This window comes from Hoplias malabaricus, chromosome 5 (genome assembly GCF_029633855.1).
Source record: "Hoplias malabaricus isolate fHopMal1 chromosome 5, fHopMal1.hap1, whole genome shotgun sequence".
NCBI lineage: Eukaryota > Metazoa > Chordata > Actinopteri > Characiformes > Erythrinidae > Hoplias > Hoplias malabaricus.
The window spans coordinates 25,031,869-25,054,141 of NC_089804.1; the positions used below are offsets into that span (position 1 = coordinate 25,031,869).

Below are 22,273 nucleotides of genomic sequence, written 5' to 3' on the forward strand. Positions count from 1 at the left end.
TTTCATCCGGGTGACTGTTTGTGAGGAGTGTGGCGTGTTCTTCCTGTGTCTGCGTGGGTTTCGTCCGGGTGACTGTCTGTGAGGAGTGTGGTGTGTTCTCCCTGTGTCTGCGTGGGTTTCCTCCGGGTGACTGTCTGTGAGGAGTGTGTTGTGTTCTCCCTGTGTCTGTGTGGGTTTCCTCCGGGTGACTGTCTGTGAGGAGTGTGGTGTGTTCTCCCTGTGTCCGTGTGGGTTTCCTCCGGGTGACTGTCTGTGAGGAGTGTGGTGTGTTCTCCCTGTGTCTGCGTGGGTTTCATCCGGGTGACTGTCTGTGAGGAGTGTGGTGTGTTCTCCCGGTGTCTGCGTGGGTTTCATCCGGGTGACTGTTTGTGAGGAGTGTGGCGTGTTCTTCCTGTGTCTGCGTGGGTTTCATCCGGGTGACTGTCTGTGAGGAGTGTGGTGTGTTCTCCCTGTGTCTGCGTGGGTTTCCTCCGGGTGACTGTCTGTGAGGAGTGTGGTGTGTTCTCCCTGTGTCTGCGTGGGTTTCCTCCGGGTGACTGTCTGTGAGGAGTGTGGTGTGTTCTCCCTGTGTCTGCGTGGGTTTCATCCGGGTGACTGTCTGTGAGGAGTGTGGTGTGTTCTCCCTGTGTCTGCGTGGGTTTCGTCCGGGTGACTGTCTGTGAGGAGTGTGTTGTGTTCTCCCTGTGTCTGCGTGGGTTTCCTCCGGGTGACTGTCTGTGAGGAGTGTGGTGTGTTCTCCCTGTGTCTGCGTGGGTTTCATCCGGGTGACTGTCTGTGAGGAGTGTGGTGTGTTCTCCCTGTGTCTGCGTGGGTTTCCTCCGGGTGACTGTCTATGAGGAGTGTAGTGTGTTCTCCCTGTGTCTGCGTGGGTTTTCTCCGGGTGACTGTCTGTGAGGAGTGTGGTGTGTTCTCCCTGTGTCTGCGTGGGTTTCCTCCGAGTGACTGTCTGTGAGGAGTGTGGTGTGTTCTCCCTGTGTCTGTGTGGGTTTCCTCCGGGTGACTGTCTGTGAGGAGTGTGGTGTGTTCTCCCTGTGTCTGCGTGGGTTTCCTCCGGGTGACTGTCTGTGAGGAGTTTGGTGTGTTCTCCCTGTGTCTGCGTGGGTTTCCTCTGAGTGACTGTCTGTGAGGAGTGTGGTGTGTTCTCCGTGTCTGTGTGGGTTTCCTCCGTGTGCGCAAGTTTCCTCCCACCGTTCAAAAACACATGTTGATGGGTATGTGTGTGTGTGAGTGTGTGTTGCCCTGTGAAGGACTGGCGCCCCCTCCAGGGTGTGTTTCTGCCTTGCGCCCAGTGATTCCGGGTAGGCTCTGGACCCTCCACAACCCTCAACTGGATAAGTGCTTAAATGCCCCTGCATTTCAACAGTTTTGCACTACACAGAGATTTCTCCAGATTACCTCAATCTTTTTGTAGAATGTACAGTGGATGGCGATATTTTTTTAAATCTTGCATTGAACAGTTCAAATGTTGTGTTTGAATGCTGTGTTTGTCAAGTTTGGCACAAAGCGTTGAACCACAAACTTGTCACTGTTATTTCCTCTCTGTCCCAACTTTGTTGAAGTGTGCTGCAGAAATAAAATTTTACATTTGTTCATATTTACAACCTATAATTCACTTCACTTCAGTGAAAACACTCCACACATAACCAACTCAAAGATGGTGGGAGGGCTACCTCAACTACATGGTTCACCTACACTAAATTAACTGCTGCGTAGATCTCTCACTCACTCAACACTTCATAAATCCTCTACTATCACAGCCTTAGTGCGCACGCACACACACACACACACACACACACACACACACAAAAACAAACACATACACAAGATATTCCTGGAAATGCCACAGCAGTGGAAGAACCTGGAGTTATGGAAAGGGCGCTTGATCATCAACCAGGATTACAATCAAACTGGATACTACTAGCACCACTGGCAAAGAGTCTTTTCTCTCTCTCTCTCAATGTAAGAGCAGTGATGCTTACAGGGAAGGTGAATGATTAAGTGACCACTGCCTTTGTTTGGCCCATAGTCGTATGCACTGAGAGAGCAGGGGCACAGAGCCCTTCCTGCTGGTCACTTATGAACTTTTGATCATTACTCCGGCACCATTCACACTCCATGTCCACCCTCCAGGGCCCCTGCAATGCAGCTTTGCTTGTAGCATTGTTCTGCCACTGTGTGGCTAAAACCAACCCCAATCACCCTCACTCACACTCTCTCTTACCCACAGACCAACACTAATAATATACACAGCATTTGGAGGCATCTACATTTCCAAAATACACTGAATATATCAATGTTTAATACAACGGTAAAGTCTTAGATTTTGGCAACTAACAAAAGCTAGACGTTTAAAGCACATTTTGGCCAAAAGAGTGTTTAATACGTTCTTTTTAAAAGTAGTATTAAAAATATTAGTAGAAGTAGTATTTCATACTTTTTATAAAGACTTGTTCTTCATTAGCAATTAGACATTCAGGTAAACACAAATATTATTTTGATAAGAAGTGTATGCAGTGTATGTTCTGTAAATGCATTCCTCAAAAGTTAACATTTTCCTCTTAGCACATTTATTCTTAAAGGCTCACAGAGTAACCGATATGTGGCTAATTATTAGCAGCTTTCCTTGATTAAGTCCAGTTCTCTTCCATTTGTAAACCATGCTAATGTTAGAATAAGCTCACAGCACTGACACTAAAACTTTTCATATACAACATAAGACAGAACCCTAAATCAGAAGCAAAGCCTGGAGTGGAAGAAAAGACCACATGCCAAAAACTCTCCAAAAAAAGTTCAAATACTAAACTTGTCATTTAAAGACATGCTTTTTCTCATCTTACAGAACCATCTACAACACTTCAAACTACATGTTTGGAAGAATAAGATGAGGATTCAAAGTTCCTTGTCTTGTTTTGATACAAATCAAAATAAATGTTTCAATGGTTTTTTGTCCTTTTTTGACAAAAGCTGTTACAGAATATAGATCACTAAAGAATGTAGATGTAGATGAAGCCTTAATTAATCTCATGTAAACATGGAGAGAACCAGAACATGAATAAATCTAGGCCCACAGTTAAAGAACTCTGTTGTAGCAGACACTAAAATAATCACTGAAAATTGTCACATGATAAGAACAGACTCTAAAGTAACATATATAAGAGTCTGAAAACTTACCATCCAGTGAGAGCCAGTCGTGTTGGGATGTGGGCAGAGCAGGGAGAGCACGGGCTTTATACTCAAACACTACCGAGTTAGAGATGATCTGACTGCTGGCGGCCACCTGGAGGGTCACCAGGCCTGTGTCGTGAGCTGAAGGAGGAGGAGGAGAGAGTCTGCTTAGGGTTTCACGTCTTAATCAATTATTGGCTGTGAGTAATGAGTTGGTACAGAGCCTTGGACAGTGGCAGGTCTGGCAACTGTACAGTTCTGTTCCGGTCAGGGGGCAGTATTTCATTGCCAGGTTTGAGGATGGAAATTTTGTCTTGTCAGTATAGACAAGTGTTGTGATAATATCTGAGAAAAGGGACCTCCACTGGGTCACTGAGCTGAGAGAATTTCAACACTATAATAAGTACAAATGCACTGATTTAGGACATATTACATCACACTTTAATTTCCTGTATGATTGTTGTCTGATAACAGAGGAACTGAAACAAGGACATCCTCATTCTTCTTTAAAAGTGGGAAATATAAAATTGCAGTGTTAGAGGGACTGCACCTACACAAGTTACTTCATGATGTCTGTGACTGTTCCTCATTATTCATTCATTCATTCATTCATTCAATATCTGTAACCCTTATCCAGTTCAGGGTCGCGGTGGGTCCAGAGCCTACCTGGAATCATAGGGCGCAAGGCGGGAACACACACTGGAGGGGGCACCAGTCCTTCACAGGGCAACACACACACTCACATTCACACCTACGGACACTTCTCCACCTACCAACGTGTGTTTTTGGATCGTGGGAGGAAACCGGAGCACCCAGAGGAAACCCACACAGACACAGGGAGAACACACCACACTCCTCATAGACAGTCACCCAGAGGAAACCCACGCAGACACAGGGAGAACACACCACACTCCTCACAGACAGTCACCCGGAGGAAACCCACGCAGACACAGGGAGAACACACCACACTCCTCACAGACAGTCACCCGGAGGAAACCCAAGCAGACACAGGGAGACCACACCACACTCCTCACAGACAGTCACCCGGACGAAACCCAAGCAGACACAGGGAGAACACACCACACTCCTCACAGACAGTCACCCGGAGGAAACCCAAGCAGACACAGGGAGACCACACCACACTCCTCACAGTCACCCGGACGAAACCCACGCAGACACAGGGAGAACACACCACACTCCTCACAGACAGTCACCCGGAGGAAACCCACGCAGACACAGGGAGAAAACACCACACTCCTCATAGACAGTCACCCGGAGGAAACCCACGCAGACACAGGGAGAACACACCACACTCCTCATAGACAGTCACCCGGAGGAAACCCACGCAGACACAGGGAGAACACACCACACTCCTCACAGACAGTCACCCGGACAAAACCCACGCAGACACAGGGAGAACACACCACACTCCTCACAGACAGTCACCCAGAGGAAACCCACGCAGACACCGGGAGAACACACCACACTCCTCACAGACAGTCACCCGGAGGAAACCCACGCAGACACAGGGAGAACACACCACACTCCTCACAGACAGTCACCCGGAGGAAACCCACGCAGACACAGGGAGAACACAACACACTCCTCACAGACAGTCACCCGGAGGAAACCCACGCAGACACCGGGAGAACACACCACACTCCTCACAGACAGTCACCCGGAGGAAACCCACGCAGACACAGGGAGACCACACCACACTCCTTACACACTGTCACCCAGAGGAAACCCACGCAGACACAGGGAGAACACACCACACTCCTCGCAGACAGTCACCCGGAGGAAACCCACGCAGACACAGGGAGAACACACCACACTCCTCACAGACAGTCACCCGGACGAAACCCACGCAGACACAGGGAGAACACACCACACTCCTCACAGACAGTCACCCGGAGGAAACCCACGCAGACACAGGAAGAACACACCACACTCCTCACAGACAGTCACCCGGAGGAAACCCACGCAGACACAGGGAGAACACACCACACTCCTCACAGACAGTCACCCGGAGCGGGAATCGAACCCACAATCTCCAGGTCCCTGGAGCTGTGTGACTGTGACACTACCTGCTGCGCCACCGTGCCTCACTATACCTCATTAGACTACTGTAATAACACACTGAACAAAAATATAAATGCAATACTTTTGTAAGACTTTTTCTATTGTGGCCACCTAAGGCAAACCTGTGCAATAATCATGCTGTCTAATCAGAATTTTGATATATCACACCTGTGAGGTGCATGGATTATCTTGGCAAAGGATAAGTGCTCACTAACACAGACTTAGACACATTTGTGAACAATATTTAAGAGAAAAGGGCCTTTCATGTACATAGAAAACGTTTAAGATCATAGAGGTGAGCTCATGAACAATGGGAGCCAAAACAAGTGTTGCGTTGTTATTTCTGTTCAGTATATGACTAGGGCATTTACAAGGTTTTTCTGTTAACAGATAAAATGGATAACCAATCTATACTTGCATATTTTGGAACATGGTGCATTAATAAAAACAGAAAAGACTGATTAATACATGTAGTTTGTCCTGTATTAAACAGCACACAAAACAACAACAAAATTACAACTCTATAATTATGTACTACATGTAATATAACAGCCTTCGAAGGACTGGCGCCCCCTCCAGGGTTTGTTCCTGTCTTGCGGCTAGTGATTTCGTGTAGGCTCTGGACTCACCGCCAGCGGTTACAGACAATGAATGAATGAATGAATATAACAGAACATAATATAATATAATAATCTGTCAGTTTGTTGTGTATACCACTGTTCCAGAGAAGTACTAGCATTTTAACAAATCTTGATTAATCACAGAAAGATGTTGTGATTAATGTGATTAGATCTTTTTTTTAGATTCTATATCTTCCATCTGTGCTCCTACCTGGGCAGTAGCATCGCAGTACGCCAGGCTGGATGAGGGAGGCAGGGACAGTGATCTGGTCAAACAGGCAGCTATAGTCACTGCTGGCCTCCTGCCAAGGGCCTGTGATCAAAACCTTTACCCCACCCTGAAAAAAGAAACACCTTATACTCAACATGCGTTAAACACTTCAACATATTTAGCAGACATGTTTAAAAAATACACACAGAATGCAGGAGTGTAGGAGCTGTACACTCAGTAATCAGAAAGCCTGGGTCATACAGAGGGTATGAGTGGTTTGAAGTGTATTTATCGGCTTGTCATATGCCTCTATTATGCTCCAGTCTAGATCTCTGTCCTAGATCTTTTTGCCACTGGATATGTTAATGACATACGAGTCACAGACCTGACATGTGTCCTGCCCATAGGCTCTTCTGGTACATAACAGGGCACGCAGCAGGACATTCGGTTTTATGTTCTAAAGAGCAAACACTACTAGTTCAGTCACTCCATAAATGAGCTCAATCTCAAGCCTGTAGCCACATAAGTGAATTTCATTCATGTTCTGGAACTGCTTCGTCTTGATCAGGGCCTACACGCTCACACCTATTAGCCAACTGACTTACCAATATTTGTTTTTGAACTTTTCAGACTGTGGGAGACAACCCACACAAACACAGGGAGAACACACCAAACCCCTCACAGTGACTCCAAGCAGGGATTGAACCCACAACCCCAGATCCCTGGAGCTGTGTAACAGCGAGAACACCTCTGGCGCCAGCATGCATGAGTAGATTTCAATTTCTCATATAGGCAGAAAGTCAAATTTTCTATGGTCCGATTCCCAAAAGAGTGGCACGGTGGAGATACGGTAGTCACTCCCACAGTTCCAGGGTCCTGAGGTTGTGGTTGAAACCCTGCCTTGGGTCACCCTCTGGAAGGAGGTTGGTGTGTTCTCCCTGTGTCTGCTTTGGTTCCCTCCAGATTTCCTCCCAGTGTTCAAAAACGACATGTTTGTAGGTGGATAGGCGACAGTAAAGTATCCATAGGTGTGAGTGTGTGTGATGACCTGTGATGGACTAGTGTTCCTGTGTTGTGGAAAGTGATTCTAGGTAGGCTCTTCACCCCCCACAACCCTTACAGCAGTTACAGAACATGAATGAATGAATGAATGTCAAAAGACAATTAAGTGGAGTAAGGCATAGCTCATTCTATTCAATTTCTGACAAAATGCTGCCATCTTGTGGTTAGTTTCGTGCATTACAGATTAACAAAACTGAAACAGAATACACACCTTTGCATCAAAAATATACAACCACAGACTCCACAGATACAAGCTTGGAATTGTTGTAAAAACATAAATGCTTGATTTAACGGTTGTGCCAGAATGTCTTTTCAAACCATAATCACAAGTGAGAGCTTGAGAAACCTTTGATATCCATGTTTACAATGTTTTACTCAACTTTGTTTTCATTAAAAGTTAAAGCACGATTTGAGTGGTTATTAGAAGACATTCTAATATTGGTGATTGATCATTAGTAACTGGTAACAGAACAGTTACTGATTAGAACATCCTTTGATGGAGCAGTAGATACTAACCTCAGGATAAGACCACTCTGGGGAATAGTCTGTCACCACAAACAGCCTCCCAGTGGCCTGCAGCATCCCCATGGTCCCATGAGCCACGGCAGCAGACACCACCTCATCCACCTGCATGTAGGACAGCTGTCCCGCCTCTCCCCCCACGGCCCCGGACTGGGCTGACTGAGGGCTGCAGCACGGCTGAAGGCAGAGGTCAGCCGAGTTGTACCCAGCTGCTCCACGGTTGCCCCCTTCTTCCGCACCCTGCTGGGCTGCTGCTCCGGAGGAAACCTGCCCCTCTGTGCTAGGGTGAGCCATCAGCTGATGGCTGTAGAGTGCATTGCCGCCTTGCGCTCCCACTGCTGCTCCACTTCCGCCCTCCACTGAAATAAAGTCGTTGATGAGGTCTGAAAACTGATTGCCAAAGGACACATCAAAGTGGTCCAGATTGATCTCCATGGATCCGCCTCCACTGGCCCCACTGGTGGTCAGACCTTGATGGGCTGCCACAGTGTTGAAGAGACCCTGGACAAGGCCTGCCCCCTGTAAAAGTGGCTGGAGCTGCTGATGTGGACTTCCAGCTGCTACATTGCCCTCTGTGCCGTTACAAAGGGCTCCACTGTTAGCTCCGGTACCCGTCCCTCCATTTCCGGCTCCCAGGTTGCTGGTCTCTGATTGCTGGAGGTAGTGCTCCGTGGCCCCGCTGCCGTCGGCCCCATTGCCCACACAAGGTTGCAGATGATCCCCGGCCTTCAGTAAGCTATCTGCGTCCTTCTCCTGGCCGCCAGTATCCCCCGCGTCGGAGCTGACAGGCTGCTCCAAACTTCTGACATCCTCGTGATCTTGGCCTGCAGTGGAGAAGCGGTTTTGGTACTGCAGAATTTGGAGAGTGCCAGTTTGCCCATTTCTCTCAGTTGGTGAGTTTCCATTGCAGCTGGAGGCAGCATGCTGCTGTGCTTGGTGGGCATGGTGGTGGTGGAGATGCCCGTTTGTACCTGCTGAATCAGTCTTGACTACAGATAAACCCATGTAAGCAGTGGCGTCTTGGGTGTTCTGTGCAGAAGTGCCGTTGTTCTGGTGGTTCTGGGTCTGGGTGGACTGAGGTGAGCCTTGCAGAAAGAAGCTGGGGGAGTGGCTCTGGTGGGCCAAGTGAGGGCTGGGAATGGGCTGACCATACCCTGTGGCTGACATCACCGTAGAACTGTAGTCCTGCTTGGCATCAATGGCACTAAAATCCATCTGCTCCAGGGTGGTGCTGGGGCTCAGGCCACCCCCAGAGGGCAGCAGAGAGCCAGTTGGAGTTAGAGCAAGGGAGTTCTGGCTAGACCCGCTGCCTGAGGAGCTGGAGAGGCTGCTTGGGCCACTCACGTCCCCAACCTGGTAGCCACCTTCCTTAGCCAGCTGCTGCTCAAAAGATGTGTCCTCTGTCTTGATGTTCTTGACGAGCGCGGCGTTGAAACCGTAACCGTTGTCAGCGAGAGGGGGTGAACAACGGACGCCTCCGTTACTGCAGCTGCTGCTGTTGCTGACCTCAGATTTCAAACCATTGCCTCCGTAGGTCTGGCCCTGCTTGGGGTTGTTGAGGAAGCAGTCTGGGTCAAAGTTGACGGAGGTCTCGGGCAGCTTGATGCTTCCAGAATCCAAGCTGCTGGAGAGGACCAGCTCTTCGGACACACTAGCTGCCGATAGCATGGCTAGTCCCTCGGCAGACCCAGCATCTCCCAGTCCCACACCCACAGCCCCGGGGAAGGCAAACTTGTGACTGTCAGCGGCAACTGCCAGCACCAGGCTGCTTGAGGCTGTGTCGGGGCCCAGGAGATGAGCGTTGGGGTCTCCGGTGGGAGACATGCTGTAGACGGGATCTCCAGTGACCTCTGACATGAAGACAGTGGCGGACTGGGACAAACTGCCCATGACCGAGGCCACATGGCTCATACCAGTCACCACTGGACTATCAGCTATGTCTGGGTCCGAGTTCAGGCCGCTGCTGATGGACACGGGAGAGCTCTGGGTGGTATCGGGCACCTCGACCTGGTTGGTGGAAGACACCTCCATGCTGTTCTGGTGGAGGAGAGTCGGTTTGGGCACTTTCCCGTTCCTCTTCTCGCGCGTGGCTGATCCACCCGGCCCGTCGGCCCCTGACCTGCCGTTCTTGCCCCCTCCATGGCTGTGCTCAGTTTTGCCCTCAGACACATCACTGTTCTGCACTTCAGAGTGGGTGCTGCTGTAGGCACCTCCAGAGCGTGGGTCTACTTTTGGGGAGATGATGCGGTGTTTGGCACTGTTGCACTTGTGATGCAGGCTGCTTCCAGCACCTACAGGGAGAAGGGAGACAGAAGTTTGGGTACCATTCAGTTACAGATAATGAATGAATGAATGAATGAATGAATAAAGATCTTATTATATATTTAATAATATAATAGTTTGCACTTTCATGTGTGTTGTAAAGAATTGTTGTAATTTAAATAAACAAAATGTTGCCATCTAGTGTCAAAAATGTATATTGCATAGAACAGCAGTTTATATTCCTACATCATTCAGGACTGTAGTGACTAGTAGGTACACCTTTCATATAAAACATTATTGATCTGACGGTTTCTTATTTTACAAAATGCAATATTCATCAATCATTCTTTTAAGAGGAATATGGTGATACTGACTGAAGGTTTAAGACTGATATAACACACAGTTTTACTATGGTCTGATACAGATTTGTATAAAATATTTTCAGTTGACCTGACTTTAAACTGTCTCTGCTCCCTGTCTGTCCCCCTTGTCCCCCACCCCGCGGGCCCTTACCCAGCGTCCCCGTGCAGAGGCAGTTATGAGTCCGGGGAGGTGGCTTGGTCTGGTGGCTGTCCAGGATCTGCTGCACCAGCTGCTCGGCCGAGAAGCCGGTGCTGCTGTTCCCGTTGCTGCAAGTCCACTTGATGCCATGAACTGCCGGGAGAGAGGAGACAGAGACGTCAGCCAGACAGCCACACAGACCAGCTAGCGGTCAGCGCCGGAGACCACCTCGCCGGCCCCCTCTACTGACACTGCAACGGAGAGACACCCTCACACTTCCTCACGTCTCCGTATACTAATGCACCTCGGTTCATCCAGCGTAACGTTTGTTCAGCATAAATATTCCAAGCCTATTCTTTTATTCAGAGAAATGCAATATTTTTGTTAATGTATATATTAAATATATAAGCATCAGAGCCACTCCTGATGGTTTCATTGGATGTGTAAGTGGAGTTCTACTATATTTCATTCATTCATTCATTCATTCATTCATTATCTGTAACCCTTATCCAGTTCAGGGTCGTGGTGGGTCCAGAGCCTACCTGGAATCATTCATTGGGCGCAAGGCGGGAATACACCCTGGAGGGGGCGCCAGTCCTTCACAGGGTAACACAAACACACACACATTCACTCACACACTCACACCTACGGACACTTTTGAGTCGCCCATTCACCTACCAACGTGTGTTTTTGGACCGTGGGAGGTAACCAGAGCACCCGGAGGAAACCCACGCAGACACAGGGAGAACACACCACACTCCTCACAGACAGTCACCCGGAGGAAACCCACGCAGACACAGGGAGAACACACCACACTCCTCACAGACAGTCACCCGGAGGAACCCCACGCAGACACGGGGACTACTATTAACTACTATAACTACTATATTTCATTTAAAATAAAACAATTTTACACTCTGGGCCTTTAATAACACCAATCTAAATGCTGCTGAGGCTGGACTGTGCAATGTGTGTATGACAGCGTCTGTTGACAAGTTCAATACAAAATAAAATGGAATCAGCGTGATTTGTGTCTATTATTAATCTAAACACTTATAGTACCATATATGTCTAGACAATAAAAGAGTTGTAACATATTAATATTAAAATATATTACTACAGTCACTTATAGTCATTGCAAACCTCTCCAAATCAATTCAGATGGATCCCCACTTTCAGGTGAATGTTACAGTCTTAAGCCCTATTCGGAAGGGATTAGTTTTACACGGGGAGCTGGGGTAATACCATTTTTCCTTTCACCTTCTCTGAGTCTCTCCAGTCACAACACTGGACCCGTGTTAATCTCAGAGCGCACAGATGCGGTTAAATGGAACAAAACAATCAACGAGTACAGAGAAATAAGAGCAGTGGAGAAATAGAACAAAGTGAAAATGACTAAAACTAATGTCTCCGCGTCCCAGAGGCTCATTCCCAACAGGCGCTGAAACCGGCCGTTCTGAGCAGGGCTGTTTAAACAGGAGAAGAAGAGTGCTTTGTTGCTTGCTCTGGTATTTGGAACTATACATTTGAACATTAAGACAATAGGTAGAATGCCCCCATTAGTGAGACGTTACACTAAAGCTGTCTGGATTTCTATTTAAATTATTTAGGACTTGAAAACAGTATAGAAATATATGACTAAGTATAAGAAATAATAACATTAGAATAACACTTTTCATAAGGAAGAAAATATAGGATTGGATTAAATATGGATCTCTTGGATGTCTGCTGTTATGTGATTGGGTGCCCACTGAGAGCTAGAGCTGACTCCCTAGGCAGTGCATTATGTGAATCATGAAACTAGCTACAACTCCGAACATTTGCCCTATGTCCAGCTATGCTTTCTGGCTGAATCCCACATTGCTCTTGGTTTCATATACGCTGCATTGTTTGGGTGCAGAAGACATTGCCCCATGTCCTACATAGTGCACTACACAGGGCACAGATAGCCATTTGAAATTCAGCCTAAGATTTTTTCCCCTATCCCTTCTTCTAGGTAACAGTGACATCTGCTGGATGTCTGAATGCAGTACAGCTGCTTATTAGAATTGTATAAGGGCACAGTCCTGCTCTAACATGTGCTGAGTGTGCTGTGATGGGATTGATGGGATTGGTAGTGGAGCGGAACGAGGGGCTGACGAAGAGCAGGAGCTACACAGCTATCTCATCTTCTCCTTATTCTGAATTCAGAACATACAAGGCCATGTACCTCATCAATAAAGAACATCCGTTTTAATCTGCTGCAATGGAAATAAACACGAATAACATTTGATACAATCAAATTAGCACGAATCACAGAATGACTTGATAATTGTTCTGATAGCCCACTGCTTCCTATGCGATGGGAAGAGGAACTTAAAGAAGGCAGTTATTTCATTATTATCATAAATAGGGCTGCCACTATTGATTATGTTGGTAATCAGGTAATCTACCAATTACGCTGTAGATTAGCAAGGTTTAAAGAAAGGCCAAACAATTAAAATGGGCTTATCAGTACAACAGCCCAATATGCATGGAATCAAAACACTTGAATAAATGAAAGTTTACAGGAGAAGGAAAAAAAAACATTATAACACTTGTTGAAAGTTAAAGTAAAGGCAATGTTTTCACGCAATGTGAAAGACAGCTGCTGTGTTCAAATAATAATAATAATAACATAATATATAAAAAATATAATATATTTTATATGTGTTAAATATTATATAAATATTTTAGTGCAAAGATAGTTGGGAGATTTAAAGACTGAACTGCCTACTTAGAAAAGAAGGGTCTGTTTATGGAACATTTAAACTAACCAATCACAAACTGCTGTAGTTGCTAAGATACAAGCTACACAAATTAGCTACAACAAAACTAACCCATAGTAAACAAAGTGTACTATATTTGCTTTTAACCGCATTTTGATTTTTAATCCAATAACAATTGGCTCTGAAATCTCTTTTTGTTTTTCTAGGTCTAAATACAAAGGAGTATATAAATAAGAGTTTTCCTTAATCAACTGACTACACATCAAGCAGCCTTCCACTGGTAAATGACCGCTAGTCTGCTAATGAAAACATAGTCATAACCCATCACATTCACTTTCTTTATAAAGACCACTAAGCAAATAGTCTAATCACATTTGACATTCTTTTGAGAAAGTACGTTTGATCAGTGTTGTGTTACATACTAATCGAGTCTAATCAGTCTTATAGTAAAGTGAATGGAAATGCTAACAATGGGTTAGACAGAGACAGTCCCGCTAAACATTTACAGTCAACATCTCGAGAATAAAAAGAGGGTGAAAGAGTCAAGGAAGCACCCTCATATAGCAATGAATGACCCAATAATGGACCACTGCACATGTGGGCCACTCCAGCAGGCACATTTCATCTGAGTATATAGTGCATAACCAACTCATTCAAAATGCATCACTTGGATGTTGCTGAGCGAGGACAGAAGAGTCAGCAGATCCTCAGTTTTCCTCTGACTGGGTGAAAAAAACCCAAAACTGTAATAGCTCGTCCTCGCCTCTAGATGGCAGGACGGCACCGCGAGAGGCTCTTTATTGCGAGAAGGTCAGTGAAAGGGATTGAGATGTGAGTGGTGTTTGCTTGCCCTTTCCTTATTGCCACAGCACATCATGAAGTTAATGACGCAGTGAAGTGTGTTGAGATTTAAAAGTCACTCAAATATTACGGACACTTTTACGGACTACAGACGAAGCGGCTGCGGATGGCCGAGGCCTTGCAAATTCAGCCCGTTTAGCCACTGGCCCAGGCTAGCCTGCGCAAAACAGGACTAAAGTCGACTGTGAGTCACGGCAGAAAGTCCCGCAGTACGACTTTTTAAAGTTTCATCTCGCTCACAGTGTGAGTTTATCATTCTCTTTGAGGCGTACATCGAAAATGACAGCTACCTGTCAATGTATTGAGCGAGTCAATCTTCTGTACGGCAGACTCTCGGAGTCTTGTCAGACCCACTCAGCAGTGATCGTCAGAAGTGTCGGCCACATGACCGTCCTCAGTTCTCCGTGCTTTGGGAGCTGTGGTGGACAGCTGCACCGACTCACTGTGAAAAATCAAATATCGTCCCTACCCGAAGGGTACTCAATAAGACAACTACTGTGTTTTCTTGACACGAGTAACATCTACGTGTTATCTATTAAAAAATGAGCTCAAATATGGCTGCTATTTTGGCTACACAGTTTTCAGCTTTCTGACATAATTCTGTCCATTTTACTTATATAACAACGTGTCAAACAGGGCCAGAAACCACATCAATGAGTCTGTTTGAGAATACTTGACATCTCAGTTCAGTATGAGACAAATGTGTGTTTGCAAAGTTCTGTCTGGTGCTTCCTCGGACCTCTGAAGTTACGTTTATATGAGTAAAGTGAAAAGTGTTATTCAAAACTCTTTAAACTGAGGTCACATCCTGTACTTAATCAAAATTTCCAATTGGTTCTCTAAATGCTGTGGGATCTTATGTACTGCGAGGTCATCAAATATGAACATTGTGAATACACAGTGAATGAGAACTGAGTGTTGAAGTGTCTTTATGTTCATATTAATTTAGGTTATAAAAAGGCTTTTTATTGTTGTCATTAACATAACCTCTTCCTAAAATGGCCTTAATGCTGATTACTACATGACAGAGAGGAAAATGATATTTTCCAGCCCCAGACAGCACATATTCTTGGATGACTGATCATGTTTAGTGTAAGTGGAAACCTGCCACTGTCTACTGTTTAAAATGTATTCAGTTCTAAAACCTGCTCCTTTGATACTTTGAAAAAAAAAAAGAATTACCCACAGCCCAACACAAACAATCCACTTAGGCCCGCAGAGTCAGGGACAACTGGATAATTTTACAGTCTCTAATTGCATGACGCCTTTTAAGCAAGTGATACAGCTCATTATAGTGAGTTTATTAGATCTAGATGAAGAGTGGGGATACATGATCAGTGATAACAGCAGCTAATTGACTGCAGTCTGAACACTGGATAATTTGCTTCTGTACTCTCAGTCAGAAGACAGGATTTTTCTTTTCTGTTTAAAATATGGGGTTATGAAAAAGGCACAAATGCTGCATAGACATGTCCCTGGGAATGTGGATGTAGTAAACCTTAAGGAAAACAAAGGAGAAATCAGACACATTATATAACCGCCATTATACTGATACCTGGATGAGTCCCTAAAACCCTTTTTTAAACATGGTCTCCTCCATTTGGGCGACCCACTCCATGGAGTATAACCTGATTCAATCCTGGACTGCAAACATATACTCTACATAACATGTTAAGTTTTATTTTATAGAAAACCAGTAGATTATCCCTTTTTTGGTCATAAAATTGGTGGATTCCTCTGTTAAGGGCCTCGTTTTACATTGAACTCGTTTGGAAACCGTGATTTACAAAGGCAGTGGCTTTATCAGAAGCTATAAATACTCACACATGGGCTTGAGCTGGCTGATGAGCTCCTCCTTGGTCCATTTGGCCCACTCTTTCTTATCTGTGTTGATGGAGCACAGGATAGGGCCACACGGCTTCCCACAATCCTCTATGGCCGGCACGTTCAGGTAGTGGACCAGCACAATGTCTGGGTTCTGGGAAGAGAGAGATGGAGAGCATGAGTAAAAAATGTATGTAGCAAACAGACAGACGAGAGAGAGAGAGAGAGGGGGGGGGGGGTGGAAAAGGAGGGAATGCTTCTGTGATGAGATGAAAGAGGGAGCGTAACAAGACGAGAAGGAGGAGGAGGCCAGTCAAAGGAGACAAAAGTGAGAGGAAATTGAAAAAGAAGGAAGACAGCGATAGGTCAAGGTTGTTACTTAATAGAGAGTGCGAAAGAAATTCCTTTTCTCATTGGTCCACGGCTGGAGGAGTCGGAGAACTCCCGCTGAATAAAACATAGTCCTCTTCTTGGAAGAGGTGCTGAAAGACTTTTTTCTCTCTTCTTTTCGGAACTCGCCTGACATCGACTGCACAACGGCAGAAAGTGAAATTAACCCACGCAATGACATCTCCAGAAAAAAAACCCTAAATCCAAGCAGTCAGAAAATTCGCTGGTGGAGGGAGAGGATTTTAAACCTTGGGCCTGCGAGTTGTTTTTGTGATTGGTGGCGAGGAGGTGGGAGTCATTAATTGCCAACCATGCACTGCTACACAACACACTCTCACACATACACTCACACACTCATGCCTCTCCCAGGAACTGATGCCCTCAATTAACTTCAAAGTATTTACAAACTCTGAACCGCCACCATTCATACCGGGGCAGAATTACAGCAATAAATTACCTTAATTGACAGCGTATGAGTAATAGGTATTGCTCGGAGCTCATTGAGTGAGCAAGGGGCCAGATCGACTGTGTGAAGGGGATATGGGCAGCTTTGGGGACCGCGGCGATCTGCCTACAAACACTTTTCAAATGAGTAATCAAACTAATTCTCTCACCCAAGGATACTCGAAGGAAACGGACCTATTGACTCTTATTACTCTGTGGACCTAAGAGCAACTCCCAGACCAACTCTGCTATAAAGAACCATAAAATAACTTTCATATGGTGGTGGTGGTGGGGGCTTGTTCTTTCTCTCTAACTTCCTACGTGTTGAATTTCTACCTCCAATGTCTAGTGACAAATTGTGGCGTCCCATCTAGCATCTCCTCCTCATTCCTCAGTCTGACCTCTTCATGGATTCTAGCAGAAAACAGTTTATTTTCAATCTGCTCATCCATGTGTCTTCAGAAATCAAAGGTATCAACAGTGTGTTTGTGTTTGTCCCCGCTTTGCTGCAATAACAGTCCCCGCTTCTTACTCTAGGTGTCAGAAATTGCAGCGAGATTTGGATGGCATTTAGTCACAAGAGCAACCAAAACCAACTCAGTGTCAGGTCTTTTACAGTTCCACAATCTCCCCTCATACCATACGCTATAACTACATGTGAATGATCTGAGCTGAATATATCCTCCACTCTGTAATACCACGAGAGGTCATTTCCATGTCATTTGGTTGGAATCGAGCAGAATGAACCTGCTCCTAGTGTGGAGATGAGATTTTTTTGAGAAGTACAAGGTCCCAGGCTTTTCGGAAAGATACATCTACGCACACACACAAACACACACGCGGGAAAGGTAATTAATAATTACTTCTGTAATCGGTTAAGCTATTGATTGCTTATTGATTACTCCACTTTCAACAACTCTGACCATTGTGCTTTCTTCAGTTTCTCTTTTTGGCTGCTGCCATCCTTCAAGGATCCAGTGGGGATTTCTATCGCTATTAAACACAAGAGCAGAAGCCATATCGCCCCCTATGCTTCCGGTAGTGCACTGAAGAACGATCATCATAATATTACAGCACACACACTTGTCTGAAAGGACACATTCTACAATAGTGTTAATGTTTAGAATATTTCAGAATAGGAGACATTTCTGGAACAGAACAGTCTAGAACCAGTGAATAGGAAACAGTCTAGAACAGTGTGAATAGAGGAACAAAAACTAGAACAGCATGGTAAGAGTAGTACCTTCTAGAGTAGACTACATTTAAGAATGAAGTAAAACATTCTTTACTTCTTGAGTAAATGGGAACAATATTCTAGAACAACATGTATGTGAGGGCGGCACAGTGGCGCAGCAGGTAGTGTCACACAGCTCCGTGTGGGTTTCCTCCCACGGTCCAAAAACACACGTTGGTAGGTGGATTGGAGACTCAAAAGTGTCCGTAGGTGTAGGTGTGAGTGAATGTGTGTGTGTGTCTGTGTTGCCCTGTGAAGGACTGGCGCCCCCTCCAGGGTGTATTCCTGCCTTGCACCCAATGATTCCAGGTAGGCTCTGGACCCACCGTGACCCTGTAACGGATAAGCGGTTACAGATAATGAATGAATGAATGAACACGTATGTGTGTGAATAAGACAAACACCTCTGAGCCGTGAGACTGGGGAAGAGGGTTCTAGAGATGATGATATCCAGGCTGTAGGACCCTGATCCTGGCTTTTGTTGGTGTTCAGCTGGAAGACGTTGGGCCTGTGTTTTCTGGCCTGAAACACTGTTTGGGTCCTGATAGAGAGATGGGGCTGGAGCAGTGGTTTGAGTCATATCTGAAGCTTTGTCAATGGTAAGTGGTCGATAAATTCTCCCCGCTGCTGGTGTGTGCAGCCTCCCCGCTTACTCCATCAATCTACTCCCGCTATCTCTCTCTCTCTCGCTCTCTCATTCCCTTCCCCTCACAAACACACATACACACAAATGAACAAACAAAATATGGCTTTGCAGCATGACCAACAGATAGAGCAGCTGACCGTGACTCTATAGTGATCTTATTTTTTCATCACATTCAGTTCACATGAGATGAAAAAGCAAATTGCTTTTAGTACCTGACTGAACATGTTTATGCTCCACAGAGCGGGTCCCCCACATGGGGGGTGTTTATGCTTAAACAGATTTAGTAGCAAATCTCTGATACAGTCAAGCCAAGGTGTGAGTACAGTAGCTGATTTATAAAATGAAGCAGAAACGATGCAACTTATGACCAGATCATGTGATCTGTAGGTCTGATCACACACTCTTTTGAGCATTCCTGTGTCATTCGGCTGACCACTCATTGCTAAATAAGTGGTGTAAAAGACACACAAAAAAACAAGGTTGTGTTAACAGCTGCGATTGTGATGACCACTTGCTTTCAGCTTGTGCTTGAGAATGAACAAAAGCACCACCTCACTGTTATTTCAAACACCTTTCAACCTTGAATGTTCTGTCACTAATATACACCTTAGGATTAATAAGAGAATAAGAAGCCTGGAGGTTTCGAGGTTGAAGAATATTGGAGATTGTGGTATGAGCCCGTGGCAGTCTATAACCACCAGCCGGAAGCTTTAAGTCCTCTCCCAGTCCCCACAAAGCGGCCTTCTGCTCTGCACCCTTAAATAAAGAATGTTCCCCAGTTGTAGATGACAGATGATGTGACAAGAAGCTTCCACTTTTGGCTTAGGCTTTAGAGCCAGGTAAAAACCTTCCTTACAGGTACTTTTTACAGGTCCTCCATGAGTGTGTTCCAAGTAATACAAGGAAAAGTTTCCCTACACACTCCAGCTGCAAGATCCTAACCTGGACGTGGAGATTTTCTTTAAAATATTTTGAGGAAACTTTGTTTCACTCCAAATGTAGTCAATCATCCGAAGCTACATTCACATTTCCAGGCTGAAGTGACTCAAACCTGAATTTCTGCCTTAATGTGACTCAAATTAGATAATTTCTGGTCTGTGTGGACGTGTCCAATCAGATTTGAATCACTTTCAGAAGTGGTCGGATACGTATCTGATTCGTGGACCCGCGACATGAATGTGAACGGTCAGATCAGATTTCATGCGTCTTTTTGTCTGTAAATATTCACTTAGTGTTGTTGCCTCAGGCAGCACAGGAAAACAACAATGGAGAGGAGGCTCAGGCTGCATCCCATATATTCCCCACATAGTTCACTTTACAGACTGTAAAACTAATACTACTACAGAGAGACAAGGCTCAAGTTCGGTTGGGAAATGAAAAGCTTATAGCCATATATTTGACATACAACGCAATACATTCATTCATTATCTGTAAGTGCTTATCCAGTTCAGGGTCGCAGTGGGTCCAGAGCCTACCTGGAATCATTGGGTGCAAGGCGGGAATACACCCTGGAGGGGGTGCCAGTCCTTCACAGGGCAACACAGACAGACACAAACACACACACACACCTACGGACACCTTTTTTTTTTTTTGAGTGGCCAATCCACCTACCAACGTGTGTTTTTGGACTGTGGGAGGAAACCAGAGCACCCGGAGGAAACCCACGCAGACACGGAGAACACACCACACTCCTCACAGACAGTCACCCGGAGGAAACCCATGCAGACACAGGGAGAACACACCACACTCCTCACAGACAGTCACCCGGAGGAAACCCATGCGGACACAGGGAGAACACACCACACTCCTCACAGACAGTCACCCGGAGGAAACCCACGCGGACACAGGGAGAACACACCACACTCCTCACAGACAGTCACCCGGAGGAAACCCATGCAGACACAGAGAGAACACACCACACTCCTCACAGACAGTCACCCGGAGGAAACCCACGCGGACACAGGGAGAACACACCACACTCCTCACAGACAGTCACCCGGAGGAAACCCACGCAGACACAGGGAGAACACACTACACTCCTCACAGACAGTCACCCGGAGGAAACCCATGCGGACACAGGGAGAACACACCAACACCAATGGGGAGAACAACTGTTGTTCACAAGTTGGTGATTCTATTGATCAACTGATTTGCTTGATATCCTCTTGAACAAAATGCAATGTACACATGGACACATGAGTTACTAACGTGTTCTCCCAAGTATTTAATTCATTCACATTACAGACAGAAACAGGCCACATACATTTATGAATGTGAACCGTCAAAAGAGTCAAATCCCATCTCGGCATAAATCTGAATTGTTGAATACGGCTTGTAATGTAAATAGAGCCTCAGACTTGTTTGGTTACCCTAGTTATTTTCACTGGAGCAATGGGGCTGATGGGAGCTTATGACAAACAGGTGACAGTGTGCAAATTTCATGCATCCGTCATCACACACTCGCCTCAAACCAAAAACAAACAAACAAACAAACAAACAAAAAGCAGAGGGGTTAGAACCACCTGCTACTAAAACAATTCATGGTGTAAGTTTTTGACAAATATTTCCTTTGAGTGTGCACTGTATTACTCATTTTTATGCAGATATCTTCAGCCACACAAACACACACACACACAAAGACTCCCACATACATACAAAGGAATAAAGTGTCACTCTGCTGCCTTCATCACTTCATTAGTAACTCCTCCAACCTCTTTTACTGCACTGTATCACTAACCCCCGCATTCACAGAGTGGGCTAATCACACTAATAGCTCCATTACTCCAGCAAGTTCTCCTGAGATATTATCATCACCCGTTTACCACAATAAAAAGAACAAAAATCACAACCTGAACTATCCCAGAACCCCACTCTCCACAAGCCTTTTGTCTTTTGTATCACCTCAGCCGTCCCATTTCTCCAAAACCGCCCATCTCCCGACCGGCATGAGGCCCAAAAACGTCTCTGAGGCTCCTCAAAACTCTGAATCAACTTTTTTCCCTCTTGCCGTCTGTCCGACGCTCTTATTAGCATTGTAATTCTGCAGCGTTAGGTGCCAGATTGGAGGGAGGAGGAGGAGACAGAAAAAAAGAAAGAAAGAAAAAAAGCCAGGACAGTCAGGGATGAATATTTCAAGGTGTTTGCACAATAGCTACGGCGCATTTGAAAAAGGCCGACAGATTTCATCTCCATCTCAAACAAGAGCGAAATTGGATTGCGTCCCCCCCTCACCGGCTAAACACTATTATTTTTTCTGCACAAAGTTCCATCTATTTACTGATTTCAGAGTTTGATGGAGAGAATAATCAGAGTGTAAAACACAGCAACCGCACATAACGATTCACATCCACTGTACCAAATGATTCTGTGTGAATTACAGCGCTGCGGCATAACTCGCAGGTCACTGGTGTGCACTGCTGCTGCTACTGGAACAGAAGCTACAGATGTTTTACAATATGTCGTTATCATTGGCTCAGTAATAGTGGGATCTTTGGTATGGAAAGCAGGGATAGGCAATGTGATGATATATTATCGTCATCGTGATAATAGATGAGACAATAAATAAATCTGAGTAAACTGGGGCTTCTGCAGTTCCTCTAGGGCACTTAATAAATCATAAAACTCTCAAAATATATATACACCACACAGAATCTTCTGCTCATTTAGTTTTTAATGCTATGATTTTGCTATCCATCCATTATC

General features: G+C 45.5%; 1 protein-coding gene across 2 annotated transcripts in view; it reads right to left on the minus strand.

Annotated features, from left to right (window-relative positions):
• The window catches only part of LOC136696612 (calmodulin-binding transcription activator 1-like), a 307,592-nt gene that overhangs the window by 22,034 nt on the left and 263,285 nt on the right, over positions 1-22,273 (minus strand). For both annotated transcript variants that reach the window (XM_066671168.1, XM_066671167.1), the window contains 5 exons: positions 15,858-16,011; positions 10,438-10,578; positions 7,657-9,953; positions 6,079-6,205; positions 3,172-3,306 (listed from right to left, as the gene is read on the minus strand). In XM_066671168.1, coding sequence (XP_066527265.1) covers positions 3,172-3,306; positions 6,079-6,205; positions 7,657-9,953; positions 10,438-10,578; positions 15,858-16,011 — 2,854 coding nt within the window. The remainder of the gene's footprint in view (positions 1-3,171; positions 3,307-6,078; positions 6,206-7,656; positions 9,954-10,437; positions 10,579-15,857; positions 16,012-22,273) is intronic.